This window comes from Notolabrus celidotus, chromosome 23 (assembly GCF_009762535.1).
Source record: "Notolabrus celidotus isolate fNotCel1 chromosome 23, fNotCel1.pri, whole genome shotgun sequence".
Taxonomy (NCBI): Eukaryota; Metazoa; Chordata; class Actinopteri; order Labriformes; family Labridae; genus Notolabrus; species Notolabrus celidotus.
In genome coordinates, this window is record NC_048294.1 from 1,301,553 (window position 1) to 1,317,686 (window position 16,134).

At 42.1% G+C, this 16,134-nt stretch overlaps 2 protein-coding genes across 2 annotated transcripts in view; both read left to right on the plus strand.

The window, feature by feature from the left end:
* Positions 1-6,572, plus strand: part of LOC117807678 (FH2 domain-containing protein 1-like) — a 29,276-nt gene extending 22,704 nt beyond the window's left edge. The window contains exons 8-15 of the mRNA XM_034677040.1: positions 1-61; positions 1,618-1,688; positions 2,025-2,132; positions 2,243-2,313; positions 2,415-2,532; positions 2,630-2,794; positions 3,832-3,927; positions 4,016-6,572. The exon at positions 1-61 is cut by the window's left edge and continues 40 nt beyond it. Of these exons, the coding sequence (XP_034532931.1) occupies positions 1-61; positions 1,618-1,688; positions 2,025-2,132; positions 2,243-2,313; positions 2,415-2,532; positions 2,630-2,794; positions 3,832-3,927; positions 4,016-6,364 (3,039 nt within the window). The 3' untranslated portion in view covers positions 6,365-6,572. The remainder of the gene's footprint in view (positions 62-1,617; positions 1,689-2,024; positions 2,133-2,242; positions 2,314-2,414; positions 2,533-2,629; positions 2,795-3,831; positions 3,928-4,015) is intronic.
* A 2,432-nt stretch (positions 6,573-9,004) lies between these two features.
* Positions 9,005-16,134, plus strand: part of LOC117807470 (F-box/WD repeat-containing protein 7-like) — a 41,164-nt gene continuing 34,034 nt past the window's right edge. Inside the window, exons 1-2 of the mRNA XM_034676783.1 lie at positions 9,005-9,264; positions 11,437-11,928. Of these exons, the coding sequence (XP_034532674.1) occupies positions 11,449-11,928 (480 nt within the window). The 5' untranslated portion in view covers positions 9,005-9,264; positions 11,437-11,448. The remainder of the gene's footprint in view (positions 9,265-11,436; positions 11,929-16,134) is intronic.

The window sequence follows — 16,134 nt, forward strand, 5'->3', positions numbered from 1 at the left end:
TTTCCTGGAGCGTGTGAGGTCATGAAACGAGACATCAAGATCCTTCGCTCCGCCACCAAAGGTATCAACATCACACTGTGTGGAGCAGCTGTTAGCTTGTTTTAGTAGCATCAACAACTGACAATGATGTTTCTGTTATCATCAACCAATCCAAGGAAAGACTGAACCCAACGTCTGTGTGTATGTATAATTTTAAGTGTAAGAAACTGATGTATCGTCTTCCTCTGTACGGGGTTGAATTTTTTCTTAACGCAGCAGTTTCAAAGGTATTAAGATTACGAGCTTTCCATTATGAGAGGCACAGCTGACTTGACTGACAGGCGGGAACACTGTAGCACAGGCCTTCCACTAGATCCGTGTCCAGTCCATCTCCGATCCGCTCAGGTCCGGCTCCGTGCTCTCTCGGCCGCCAACACCCACCGGTTGTGTTTTCAGAGCGCAGCACGGAGCAGGACCTCCGGACAGCTGGAGTAATGTGACCGAGGTTTTCCATGTTGTCTTTCTGGTCCTCTGAAAACCTCTGACCTGTTGACTCCAGGCCTGGCTCCGCTCATCATGACTTTGGTTTGTTGTTGTAGTTAAGTGAAATACGATCTGGTGATAACACAGAGTGTTTTATTCTGAAAATTAACCGGATGTTTTCATTTTGTTTTGGTGAAACCTGACTTCCTGTCCCGCTCCATCTGCTCTGTTGAGATTGATGCGTCGTGCTCCGACATCCGGCACAAATAGAAGTCTTGCTTATCTGATCCGGAGGGCTCCGACCTGCCGGATCGCAATGGAGCGGATCCAGTGGAAGTTAACACATTGACTAGAATAGGAACCTATCAGATCTGGGGCCTTGACGGATCTGGTGGAATATGGCCGTAGCTGTCAGCGAGGAGGATAAAGGCCCGCCTCTTTACCTCACACTAGCTTGACAGCAGTTTGGTTGAGTTCAGCATTTCCAATTTGGCTCCCGCCGATGATTGGCTTCAGAAACGTACGGGTGACGTCACGGATACTACGTCCATTATTTTTAAAGATCATGCTTTCAACCAACTAGCTTTCTAAACTAACTGGGGCGTGTGCCTAAACAGATTTTTAAATTCAAGTGGTGTTTTGTAAAAATTGTAACATAAGACATATTAATCCTGAGATACCTTCATATCAGCACCAGTCTTATCCTTTAAGACGTGAAGCTCTAGAGCTGTGATTTATTTTGGTGAATAAATGTGCAAATGAAGACTTCAGCATCATTCTGCAGAAAACACTCCGTCAAACCGTCTCCTCCCCTCACACACACACACACACACACACACACACACACACTACAGTCTAACACATGGACTATTTATAGCAGTGTGTGTGTGAACTTGATAACAGCCTGAATTTGCTAACAAACCGTCCACATACTAACACCGCCGCTAACAACCCTCACACTCTGATGCCTTCAGGGACTTCCAGGATATCGAAGACCTTTTTATCGCTTCTGTTTCTCCAGCCTCACTTTCTTCTTCTTCTTCTTCTTCTTTCCTGTAATCTTTCTCCAACATGCAGTATTTGTCTGTTTGTTTGTGCACTGACGCAAATAAAGACTTCCTCCCCTTCCTCCTCCTCCTCCTCCTCTTCCTCCAGAGTTAATGCGTTGTGAGGAGCTCCATGCTGTTCTCCACCTGGTGCTGCAAGCTGGAAACATCCTCAACGCTGTGAGTGAAAAAAACTGGATTCATGAATAATTAGATGATAAACAAAGAGAGAGGGAAAGAGAACGAGACCACAGGCTGTTCTGGTAATGTCTCAACGTGCAGTTTCCTCCTTAACTTTCCTTTTATTGCACTTTGAGGACGATGGTTTCTGTACATGGGGCACAGGCGTAAAATTAAATCTTGTTTCCCAAACTTCAGCCCCATCAAATTAGCATCTTTTAAGACTTTGCATCCACTGTAAGGCTTTCGTAGGATAAATGCAGTTTAGCCGTCAGATAGAGGATTGTGTTGATGCTTTATTATTGTGTGTTGTTGATGTGTGTTCGTATCTTGCAGGGAGGTTATGCTGGGAACGCAGTGGGCTTCAAGCTGTCGTCCCTCCTGTCTCTGGCCGACACGAAGGCCAACAAACCGGGCATGAACCTGCTGCATTTTGTGGCTCTGGTCAGTTACCTGAACATGTGTGTGTGTGTGCGTGTGTATTCTCGTGTTTCTATCTTTGTGTGGACGAGCAGAGGAAGTGTGAACTCTGATATTTCTTCCCTCTCTTGCAGGAAGCTCAAAAAAAAGACGACAAGCTGTTGGAGTTTCCCGTCAAGTTAATTCATGTCCAGCCGGCAGCAAGGTCAGACAGCGTATTCGCACATTCAACACTTTAAATCCTCTAAATAAAAGCTGCTTTAAATAAATATATGTGTGTGGTTATTATTCATATTTCTTTCGTAGGATCTCTTTGGAGACTCTGGACTCTGACCTGCAGTGTCTGACGACTCGCACAAACTCAGTCGAGGAAAATGTCCAGAAAGACACGGAGCTGCTGCAGCAACTGGACGACTTCTTGCAGGTTAAAATAATTAAACAATATCAGCATCAGTGTCAGAAACACACTTTACCAAACGGTAACTTTTATACGAGTGCGTCTGTCTTTGTTTCTGTGTCAGTCGGCCACGTCGTCTCTGTGCTCGCTGCGCTACAGCCGGCAGCAGCTGAAGAAGGAAGGCAGCGAGCTGATCGATTTCTTCTGCGAGGACAGAGAGACGTTCAGACTGGACGACTGCTTCAGCATCTTCAACACCTTCTGCACCCGGTTCACTGACGCTGTCAAGGTACCGTCAATGAGCGGTTTCAGACGTGTTGATAAAGAAACAAAAGTCTAGTAGTGGTACTAGAATCGTAGTCTTGGTAGTTGTTGTGTTACAAGCAAGCAGCGACATTCGGCTTAAAGAAATTAAGCCGATGCAGAAAGTGCAAAAAACGTAGTTCCTCAAGTGCCCACTTGAGGCAGACTTCAAAAGCCAATGAATCCCAATAAGAGTCCATCTTTACAGAAGAATAAACATGTTTACTAGGGGTGGGAATCGCCAGTTTCCCCACGATACCATTCCATCACAATACTTGAGTCACAATTTGATATTATTGCATTTTTGTGATATGCAAGTATTGCAATATGATATATTCCAATATTTTGCAATTCATCACTATTTAACAGGGAGCTATGTTCCCAAAGGAAAGCTTGATCAATATGTTCCTTATTTTATAAGAAATATTCTCAATCTGTTTACTTCACTTCAGTTTATTTTAATTAAAGGAAAGCAAATACTGACCAACTCTTCTAATAAATCTTATTATAATATTGTTGCGCAAAATATAGCGATACTATGCTGAATCGATTTTTTCCTCCACCCCTAATGTTTACTTCCTGGTACCAAAACAGTTTTGGTCCCATAAAGGCAAAGAGTTATGACCATAGACTGTAAATAAAATGGACAGCGTTGCTCTGCCTTTTCCCGATGTATGGGGGAGACAGAGTTTTTGACCTATACTGCAGCCAGCCACCAGGGGGCAGACGCTTTGGTGGAAGCTTCACTTCCAGCCAAGCGACTGCACCCCTGGTTATGCTGCTTTAGGGAATGATAGGGCTTGGTTGATTTGACTCAAAGGCAGGTACACTATAACTGTTCCCTAGGTGGCCAGGGGTTAGCTCCATCTCTTTGCCTCAAGTTAGGTTGAGTCAGCATTTCCAATATGGCAGCCACCATCACTGAGCACCATCAGAAACCAATCGGTGACATCACTGAGACCACATCTGGCTTTTATTCTGTCTGTGAGGCCATCGTAAAACGCTTTGTCTTTCTTTTTCTAGGAGAACATGGAGAGAGAGGCTAAAGAGGTAGCACGTCGCCGGCGGATCCAGGAATTAGAGGAGCAGAAGAGGCACTCCTGGGCCGGTGGTGAGGAGGTAGGATGATACGCATACAGCCAAACACTGGAACACTAATACAAACAAAGCGCTGGTTTTGAGTTAAAACTCTGTGGTTTTGTTTTAGGTGGGTGGAGCATTTGGACTGCGCTGCAGCAGTGAGGCAGATATGTCAGTTGCCATGTCGAGACACAGCGAGGCCGGGCTGCTGGTGGAGCTCCTGACCCGTCCACGCTCACCCAACACTCTGGGGCGCTCTGGAAGCTTACGCCGCTCACGAAACTCTCCGTCCACCTCACCGTCCGCTGCTGCTGAGCGTGAACTGAGCACGCTCTTGAGGATGGGGACCCATGAGCACAATGAGCAGAAAGCTTTTCTATCAACCTCACCTGAAACAAGAGGTCCCGGACTCACCCTGCAGGCTCGGCCGCAGAGCCCGAGGCTCAGGACATGCAGTTTCCCCCAACACCAGCAGCCTAAAGTGCAAACCCCCTCCTCCCCTCCGAAGATCGTTTTGAGTACAAACAATGCAACCACCACTTACCTCAGCTGTGATGCTACGCCACATCGATTCAACACCAACCCCACAACTAAAGACACAGTCACACCTACCTCTGATGCAAACCAGCAATCTGACCACAACAACAATGGTAAAGATGGAGTCGGCTTGAGTTTGAGCAGCAAAGGAACTCCTCCAGATCAACAACAAACTCGATTCAGCTCATATGGGGAGCGAGTGAGAATCAGGAAAGAGGATCAGGACCTTGACAGTGACAGAAAGCTTGAATCAGGCATGTCTATGGTTGTAGAGAAATGCACACTAGTGCCTGAGCTTAAGGTCTTTGACAAAGTGACCAGCCATGACAAAGGGCCTTGCACTGGTCACCGGCAAGGACATCAACAGGAGGATATGGTAGTGACAGATTTGGAAGAGGAGGTCCAAAATGCACAGAATAACTCTGAAAAATCTGATGCGCAAATTTCCGGAACAAACTCTTCCTCGTTGCAAAGTGAGGACGAGGACCAGAAAGAGGAGATGGTGATTGTTTGGTGTGTGACCAGTGTGTGTGAGGCAGCCAGCGAACTCTCAAACACAGACACTCATACAGAAACTGATCATCAGCGAAGGAAAGACTATCATGGAGGAAGTCAGCAAGCTTCCTCTGCCTCAGCCAATGGCATGCCTTTAAAACCTCAACTGGCCAATGAGAAGAAAGTGCCTGTTCCAATCAGCAGCCAACCGGTGCCTGTTTCCCGCTGTGACAATCCATCACTTCAAGACACCTCCCCAAGATGGCGCCCAGCAGAGTTTCCATCAGCCGATGAGTTGCCTGATCTCACCATAGATGCCTCCAAGGAAGTTAAAGAACCAGCCAATCAAGAAGAGGACACCAAGGGTTCAACAAAGGACAAGGAAGATTTAAGGATTGCTCAACCTCAATTCACCAATCATGCAACTAAAGAAAAGGAAGATTCTCCTTCCAAAGCAAAGGCAGAACTGGAAACTTTGTCCAAACCATCCATTAAGAACCTCCCTACCTCCAAGACTAGACCGGCTGGGATCAAACCAGCGACCCACAGCACCAGCTTGACCCCCAAGTACAAGCCGGTCCGCACACTCACCAACTCAGAGAACCAGGGCATGAGGCGGGTAGTTCCTATCTCAAGAGCCAGCCGAGGGATTCCCTCCCTGGGCAAACATCCGGAGAAGCCTTCTGGAACCCAACAAGGCTCGTCCAGCACGGGGACACCCGCCAGTCTGAAGGTCTCCAACGTCAACAACGCATCCATCCGACGAGGAGAGAGGCCCTCGACTGCTCCTTTATCCCGACGCTCCAGCATCCACAAGGATTCAAAGGCCCCAGGTACCCAGGCATCTTCCCGAGAGCAGAACCAGGACTTGCAAAGGAAGCCATCCATCCGGAGGACCCCAGCAAAACCCAAACCTCAACCTGAAGAGAAGATGTGTCGCTCCACACTAAGGGCGCTTGCTCAAGGCGGAGGCGGGGGGGGAGGGGGCAGCGTCAGTGCCCCTGCTACTCCCATGCACAAAGCCAGTACCCCTTCATCCTCAGCGCTTCCAAGTTTTGCTCGAAACACCGCCGCTTCTTCTTTCAGACGGACTCACACCCCTCTTGTCCCACATACTCCTCCTCATCCATCCAACACTGGAACAGACACCTCGCCCAAGACCGGCTCCCTCTCCACGGTCACCCTACCAGGCACCTCTTCCTCTTTTACCCGAACAGGCTCATTAAGAATCTCCACCTCCTCCAGATCCTCAGATCTCCTCAACAAGTCCTCCTCCTCCTCCCTGTTGACAAGGTCTCAGAGCATCAGGGTGCCTTCTCGCTCATCCCCCAATGACTCGCTAGGTCCCCCTAGAGGACACAGACGGAATGACAGTGGGACCTTCTCTGAGAAATCAAGTCATTCTAAAGACTCAAGCAAATCCACAAGGCCAGGCTGGAGATAACAGGACATATCTGGAGAATGGGAAGACTGAGGGGACTTAAGAGGACATATCCCAATTTGAAGTACAGAGTCTTATTGATGAAGGAATGACAGGATGCGTTCCAGAGCACAAATCTTGTGTTTTGTTGGAAATATAAACGAAAATGGCGCCCAGTCCCTTTTGAGGTTTGGAGCATTCAGTCCAAAATAAAGATCAGTTGGTTTCTTTATCTAACCCTGCTGTTTGTGAAGGCATGTTCTCCATTTGAGGCACTACATTAAAGGGGAATTACACCCTTTTTTTAAAAATCCAAACCCTATTATTACTTATGAACAGGCCCAAAAGACCATTAAATATGAGAGGTCTTGAAAGTTAGCGCAAGAAATTAACTTGTGCCGACAAGATAATTGCCTTGTGTGCACAAGTTATCATGTTGGTAGAAAGAAAGTATAAAAGTTTAGCTTTTCCTGGACTTCAGGGGCAAGATATTTTCCCCCTCCGATGTTTGGAAGTCACATCACAATGAATTAACTAACTTGCCCATTTATGTCCCCGAGTCTGGCGCTCAGAAACAGTCACAAAGCTCTAGTCTTAAGAAAGTTCCTTGACGTGATTATTTTGCCTTCAAAGGAGGTTAAAACTTGACTACATCAAAAGTTTGTTACAAAGATTTGTCTTGATGCAAAGTGTCCGGTAACTTCAAACACTTTATTCTACGTCTTAAACTTTTTGATTCTGCACCTTTAACGTCACTAACCAAGCTGAAGACTCTCTGTACATCTGGCCTGATTAAATTAGAAATCATATTATAATTATTGTATTTTTTGAAATATTAGATTTCTTAATGAATCAAAGAGAATCATGAGTTAATTAAAAATATTGATTGATTTAGACAAAGAGATATTTAAGCGTCTCTGATTCAAACCATCGGTGTCTGACTCACTGGGAAAAGTCTACAGTGCCAAGTTTGTTCATATGAAGATATTTGTACGTTTATGTATCCATATTTATGTATGTTTGTATGTATTAATATTTGATATATATTATATATACTAATTAATAAAGTGTTATTCCTCCAACTTTCTGTTCTTTATTTATTCTTGTTCTAAACTGTTAAATAGATTAGATCAGATTTAAGTGCATGGAGAAAAAGTTGAATGTTGTACTTTAGGGGAAAGCAATGTTTGTATTTCAGTTTGTCCTCTGGCGCCACCATGTGGTTGGTTCACAGTGAAACATTGAATGTATGCAAGAAATGTAGTGGTTGCATAGATTTCTTTTAAAGATTTAACACAGGATAAAAATGTTAATTATAAAAGGAATTTCTTGTCAAAACAACAGTCATTATTCTAATATTTATCATCAGAGCATCAACATTTTTAAAAGCAAACTCAAAACCAACCTTTTTAGTCTCGCTTTAACTGAGTCTTATTCCATCTTACTTCATTTATTTATCTATCATCAAGTTCAAATTTTAAATAAAAAATTATTATAGACGCACATATATATCATTTGTTCAGTTAATTTGTATTACTTATGTATTTATTTTAATGTCTTGTGGATTCTTTTTTTTTTGTTTTGTTATGAATTAGATCTTTTTTTATATAATTAGTATTTTTATTGAATTTTCTTTTTTTTAAACAAGGATAATGAACAACAAAGACATAAAAAATAAAATGGACTGACAACATCAGATAAGATAAGTAAATATGTAAATAAATGCAACAAAACCAAACCAAAAAATAATACTAATAAATAAAAAAAATTAATAAAGACAAATAAAGAAATAAGATAGGTTGGCAGGAAACAGTGGGCATTTACATCTACGTTTTCAATCTTATCATTTTATGATTTTCACAGATTACATCTTAACATTTCAACATTTTATTCTGGTTTACTTTGCTGTATTTACTTTTAGTGTAGCATCTTAATTTTATTTATTGGTTTAATATTTAACTGTATTATTACCTTAATCATTTATTTTATTTTGGGGGGTTTAATCTCCTGTCTTGAGTTTTAACATCTTATATTACCTCCAGTGTTTCCTTATTAAGATATCATGACAGCGTTTCCTCTTTTTTATTTTTCATTTATTTTTTATTATTATTGTTTTTATTGTTTTTTGCATTTATCATATTCTTAACCTAACATAAGGATTGTGGGTTGGGATTGGGATGGGGGGGTCTTCTTATTTTAGATTTTTTTTTAAATGTTTTCCAATTTTATTCTTTTTATTAACAGTACTTTGTGTTACATTAGCTATATATAGCTATACGATTAACGAACATTACTTGTTTTTATACAGACAGGGCAAAAGACACAAGAGGACAATTAAACCAGCTTAACCATCAATAATTCTGCCTTATCAATAACTTATCTTCTAAAAATCAAAGAAGGAGAGGGAGGTAAATCTTAAAGTGTCAGAAGAACGATTAAAAATGTGAAACTGTACCTTTAAGAGAAGAAATGAATCATCCATATTGTTACAAAACTAAAATTCACAAAGATATTGAATGTAATTATTATACTTACATTGATAACTCACTCTCCGGTGTTGGTAGTCAATATCAAACGATGAATAAATCCACCGATAAAAGAAATAAACGCGTCTCCTTTAAGATTCTAGAATCAGCTCGTTACCCGCGTAACCAGCCCTGTGACGTCATCTCGGCGCGCCAAACAAAGCTCCATGTGCAAGAGGAAGCAGAGAATAACGGAGCGCCCAAAAGTTAGTTTCTCTGAAGTTTGAGATAAAAAAAAAAACTTCATGAAAACAAACATTTAAAGAGCTGGGTGTGAACATTAAGCTGCTGTGAGTGAAAATATTGAATAAGAGAAGAAAAATAAGAAGAAAGAGAGAGAGGGAAGGAAAAGAAGAGAAGCTGGTGTTTAAAATTTAAAGTCCTGTGGAGCTGCAGCAGGTCAGTCTGCTTTCTTTACTATTCTTACCTTCAGTTTATGGAACATTACTCCTTAATCATAAAAACACCTTTAAAGTGCAGCTGCTCTTCAGATCTCTTAGAAATACAACATTTTAATCTCATGTTACTTTTTTCAACAGCATTACTTTATTCCTGATACACCAAAAATCCAATATCTAATACAAAATAATAATTAAGGTTCACATTGTGCTGTTTTGTTTTCCTGTAACATGTTAAATAAACAATGGCCAACATGCTCACTTAAAATGTAAACAAATGATACCAATACCTCCAAGTAGTTGCAGATAGTAACCTGGGAACCTGGACTGAGCAGGGATCAAAGCGCTGTGTTTAGAGCAGGGGTGTCAAACTCCTTTCAGTTAAGGGGCCACACACAGCCCAAGTTGATCTGAAGTGGGCCGGACCAGTAAAATCATAACATAATAACCTATAAATAACGACAACTTTACATTTTTCCCTTTGTTTTAGTGCAAAATAGTACAAGTATGTGCTGAAAATGTAATCAACTATCTTTCTACAAAAACAGTTCTCCATGATGAGTCTCATAGTGGGGCAGAACATTTTACTCTTTAAGCACTGAAACCTGCTGCAAACACACCAAACAAGTTATCAATTCCCCTGACACAGAGTGTAATTTTTACTGCAAAAGAACAGAGAGATTATAATAATGAAGAAGGTAAAGTTGGCTATCCTGGACCCCTCAGCTCCGAAAGGAACTGTTTGCTTGCTGGACAGTGTTGTATGCAGGGGTGTTGTGCTAGTGTTAGTAGTTAGTGGATCATCTTATAGTGCTCTAAAAAGACTTAATGAATCTCAACCGGATTATGCAAACAGCAAGTCATCTATTTTCTCACTTTGAGAAAAAAGTCCCGGGAAAAAGTGCTGTTCAGGTGCGCTCCATCAGCACTATGATTGTATGCGACCCTCAGAGGACAAATTTAAAATAATAGTTACATTTATTAAAAATTTGCAGTTAATGTCTAATCTGTAATTTTTTCACTTTGCAAAGTCGTTCCGTGGGCTGGATTGCAACCTCTGGCGGGCCGGTTTAGGCCTGCGGGCCGCATGTTCTACACCCCTGGTTTAGAGCAAGTTGAGGGAACAAAGCAGATTAAATATGAGGTTATTAGATTTCCTGAAACCAGATCCCAGCGACAAATAACTTTTCTTGTGTTTTTAGTTTGTCTAAGTGGTGTTCTGGTTCTGGGGAGGGGCCAGCAGGGGCCAGTGCCCTTGTAAAACTGAGCCTGGACCCCCCTGTGCCCCCCCCCCCCCCCCCCCCCCCCCCCCCCCCCTCCACACCAAACAAATATTATACAATAAAAAAAGCTTAGAGCGCTAAGGGACTCATGTTGAGTGTAAACAGACAAACAGCTGCTGTCAGTCTGCATGTTGATCTAGAACACAGTAGTCTATATGTCTAGTTTAAAGGGATGCACTGATGTTTTACCGGTTTGTTCTCAGATGGTCCTTGCCCTTCTCAGTCTCTTTTGTCAGGGTTGAATGTGTCCCTCTGACAACACCCTTACCAGCCTGCCCCCCCAGTAAGTAGCTTTAAGCTAACTCTGGTACAATGCATCAGATGGTGACATTTATGTTAAATATTGTACATGGTCCCTTTACAAATAAATTGAAAAAATAAATAAATAAATAATTGGTCTAGAACCACCACTGGGGGCTGACCTGTATGTCTTGCGTCTTCAAAGTTTCACATAAAGCGAGTGCAGAGTCGGGATGAGTCGTGATATTTGAACATTCAAATAATCCGTTAATTTAAAAAAATCTAATATTTCTCCTTGTTGTGATTAGAGAGCAGTCGTTTTCAAATATTGGAGTATTTGGTTAACAATGATAAATCGAGGGTATGCCGTTGGCCTGGCGGTCTAAGCGCCCCACATACAGAGGCTATAGCCCTCGTTGCAGAGGTTGCAGGTCCGATTCCAGCCTCAACCATTTCCTGCATGTCCTTCCCCTCTCTCCACTCCCCACATTTCCTCTCTCTCTTCAGCTGTCCTGTCAGCAAAGACTAAAAAGCCCAAAAATATAACTTAAAAAAAAGTGACTGTGACTGTGGAGTAGTGTTGATGCTTGCCCTAACATCTCTCAGTAATCAAAGTTTATTTGAATCTGCTGCTCCTTCCTTCTTCTCAGGATGCTCCGTTGATGAAGATGGATGAGGAGAATAAGGAAAAGAAGGAAGATGAGGAGAAGAGGGAGAACGTCCTGGAAGAGAGAGGAGAGGATGACAGAGAAATAAGAACTCCAGAAGAAGAGGATGAAGAGGAGGAGGAGGAGGAAGAGACTGACTCTAAAGACAAAGCACGCAGGAAGCGGATTGGTGGACACACTCCGATCTCTGCCTCCTCCTCCTTCACCTCCTCTCCTCTCCTCTCCTCCTCTCTCTGCCGAGGAAGAGGAGGCGATGGAGGAGAGGAAGACGATGAGGTCAGAGTCGCCATAGTCACCATCGAGGACGAGTCTTGTCCATCCGAGCCGTTCGGCAATCAGATTACACGGACTGAGGAAGAGGAAGCAAAGGAAGAGGAAGAGGAGGAGGAGATTAAAGAGGAGGCTATCAGTGATGAAAGAGAGGAAGAGGAAGAGGATAAAGTGATGTCACCGTCCAGTATCCTCCTGAGTCAGGTAGGACTGTTCTCTTACACAGAGCTGTTTGTTGTTCTACCTGAGGTGTGTAGCGCTTTAAGAACAGAGGCATTGTGGGTATTTTTAGGCTGTAAAGGTAAAGGCAATAAAAAGAAGGAAGTTCAGGAGTTCTGACCTGACAGAAGTTTGGTTAAAGAAGCTTTGAAGTGTGCTCCTTTACTTCTTCACAGCAGCTCAATAAAGTGTTTGTCTCCCCCTAGTGGACGGACAGCATCACACCCTCTCCTTCAAATTTGTCTTGACAAACAAACGCCATATTTCTTGGTTTGTTAGATTTCCCTGAAAGTGTCTGTTTCTGATGAGTCTCAGTTTCACTGTAAAAAGTAAGGTGCACATAAGATTCAGTCTGTTCTAAGTCAGTCAAATGAATCTAGAAAGGCATCTAATTGTCTCAAACTGTCTTGTGATTAAGGGGTCCTAAGTGATCTGTTTCCAGCTAGTCTCAGTTTCACAGTAAAGAGTAAGTTACACAGAGACTTCACTCTGGCTTACTTCAGCAGTTTGAGCCCCAGGAAGGAATTGGTTGTCTTTGGATTTTCTTGTAATTAAGACGTCTTAAAATTGATGAAATAACAACATCATGACGTCCCTTTCATCTGTTTCTGATGAGTCTCAGTTTCACTGTTAAGAGTAAGGTGTACAAAGTATTCACTCTGAATTCCATCAGTGGTGTGAATTTATCTATCAGCTGACTGTTGTTTGTTTTTCTTGTGATTAAGGGGTTATAAGTTTGCTGAAATAACAACATGATGGTCTTGTTTGTCTGTTTCCAACTAGTCTCAGTTTCTCTGTAAATAGTAAGCAGTACTAATCCAACAAAGAGACAGATTTTCTTGTAATTTACCTTCAATTAACAGGTCTTAAGTTTGTTGAATTATCAATCAATCAATCAATCAATCAATCAATCAATCAATCTTTATTTGTATAGATACAAACGTTATCTCAAGACTCTTTTACAAACATAGGAGGTCTAGACCACTCTATGTCAAATTATGAACAGAGACCCAACACCAAGACAGGATCAGACTCAGTCTGACCCCACCTTAATCCACCATGAGCATTGCACATCGCAGTATTTAGCTAGTTACAGTGGAGAGGAAAAACTTCCTTTTAACAGGCAGAAACCTCCAGCAGGACCAGACTCATGTTAGACAGCCATCATGCCTCGACCGAGTTGGGTCTGGTAAGAGAGAGAGGTGATAGTGATGAGACGAGTCGTAGAAGCTGTTGCCGCTGGAGTCCAGCACGTCCGTATCAGCTGGAGTCCAGATCGTCCGCAGCAGGAGGAGGTCTACAGCAGCTCAGAGGAATCTACGAGACAAGGGAGCTCAGGGACTCCAGAAAGGTCTATGGTTAGTAACTTTAATGAGACAGGAAGAGTTAAAGTAAGTGATGAGGGGGTTGGGGGGAAGGGGGTGAGCTAGGATCCCAGTGTATAAGACTTTAAGAATTACAAACATCATGATGCAGATTTGTGAAAAGTCAAGCTTTGTCAGGTCTGTACTCAAGAGGAGAAGAAAACTACTTCTCAAATGTTAAATGGAGGTCAGATCAACAATTTCTGATGCATTCCAGGAAGTCAGGAAATCCAAACACTGATTGGCTTTTGACTTGAGAAGTAGAGTCAAAAGAAATTGTTGTTCAAGTTAAAGAAAAAGTTGAATCTGCCTATGATTAAGAATATTTTCCCAAATATTCCTTCAATCTAAGACATGATGCAGCCGAGTTCTGGACTCCCTGGCTGCTGGATTAAGGACCTCAAGAGTCTTAAAAGCCCAGACAGAGAAGTTTTCACACATGTGTGAATTCCCCTATAAATTTGAATAATAATTTGTATTTGATATTTTTTCCATAAAAAGGTTTGATGACTATTTGAAGTGATTGTTTCTTGGTTCCTTCATGACCTCTGTCTCTGTGACGTCAGTAAAGAGACAACCTCTGATCCTTCTCTGTCGTTGAATCCCACAAAAACTGTGTTAATATGAATTCTCAAAGATTACTGTGAGTGAAGCTTTCCATTGATTATATTCAGAGTGATTGAAAACAACCAGCAGGGGGCGACATTGAACTCTTTATAAAGACCGAGGGAGCTCCAACACCTGGTTCAGTGACACCTGGTTCAGCCGTCCATTGTGTGATCGGTCTTTGTGTGTGTGGCGTTCAAGGACCAGCCGATGACATCAGCGTCTGTGTGTGTGTGTGGTGTTCAGGTGCCTTTGTGTCTCCTGTTTTGTCGTCTCTGTAAACAAACTGTGCGGCAGCTGCTGAGTGTGTGTGGGGTCAGTGTGTGAGAGAAAGTGTGTGTGAGAGAGAATCTCCTTTTACTCCAAACAATAGGAAATAACTCTCCAGGTTTTAAACACAATGAAGACTTTATTTCATCTTTAACATTAATATGTTGTCAGTCTCAGCTTCACTGTACATACACACTCACACTGCTCTTTACACAAACTACACAACACTTAAAATGATCACCTGTTTCTTATAAATACAACTTTTCATAAGTTACATTATCAATCTTTAATTCAATTTATTATGAAACACAAAGGAAGCAATTTGATTTTGATTATTTTAAGTTGTAATTGATTCAATCACACACACACACACACACACACACACACACACACACACACACACACACACACACACACACTCAGAGAGAGAGAGAGAGAGAGAGAGAGTGACAGTAGGTGTGTGTTTAAGAATGTGCAGCAGTGAGCATTCCTCAGATTCCTCCTGCGGGATCATGGGATATGAAGTCTGCTCCCATGGGAACTGTTAATTTCACACACACACACACACACACACACACACACACACACACACACACACACGCACACGCACACGCACCGAAAGAGCCACCTGTGTCACTCTAGGAGATACTTAATTAATAATTAATGCTCTTTGATTGTAATCTCCATGTCACCACTAGAGGCAGCGCTTTTTTAAAATTCAAGTCCAAGCTGTGTGTGTGTGTGTGTGTGTGTGTGTGTGTGTGTGTGTGTGTGTGTGTGTGTGTGTGTGTGTGTGTGCGTCAGACAGACAGACTGACTGGAAAAAACTAGGGCACTAATCTGTAATCTAAGAGCATTTTTGTCTAGATTACCACACATATAGGAGATTATATACACACACACACACACTCACACTCACACACATGTATGTTCACTTTACATACTTTATGGACTTTATGACCTTTAATCCTAATCTGGACCTAATCTAACCTCAAACGCTGCTTTGAAGTATAAGACTCAATGAAATGTCCCCGCTAAGATGGTTTAACTTTGAACTTGGTCCCCACAACGATAGGAAACCACACACACACACACGCACACACACACACACACACACACACACACACACACACACGCACACACACACTCAGGAGTGATATTAGTCGAGAGGTTTGATCTGTTCATAAATCGGTTTAGATTTCTGTGTATGTGCCAACAAATTCAATCTGTTTCATATCTCACACACGTCACACACACTCTCTGATCTCACACACACACACACACACACACACACACACACACACACACACACACACGCTAATCATGCTAGGGTCAGGTGACTGGTGCGAATAGGAGCACATTAGAGCTGCAGTGGCATGTCCGGTATGTGGACACACATCTTATTTTATTCTCTCAGAAGTAGTCAGATGTAGAAATACTCCAGCCAAGTTTAAACAGCATTTAGATTATAACTCAAAAGCATAAAGGTGTAGGTAATATAGCTAAAATGTTAAAATAGTGCACTGTGAGGGGGCTGCGAGCTGAGCTAACACTAGCTTGTAGGGGGTTTAGGTCTGCTCCAGTTTTTAACACAACTCTTAAAGCTGTCGTAAACTTATTTAAACAGATCTCTTTAACCCAAAACAAACAAATGATAAAAATAAATAAACTTGTGTTTATTTATTTTTTGTTTGACAGGGCTTTGTGGGGCTGCTAGCTTAGTTGCTATAGTCTTGACCCGTCATTCTATGAAATGATCAAGTTCAAACCGTAGCTACACGACTTGAAATAAAAAAAAGATGGTCGTTCTTTAGATATTATTTGATGTCCAGTTTCTGGTATCTCTGATTGAATGTGAAAATTAAACATGAGACTTGAAAAGTAATGACTAAAAAATTGACGTAGTATCCGTGACGTCATCTGTTTCTGAAGCCCTGTTTTGAAGCCAATC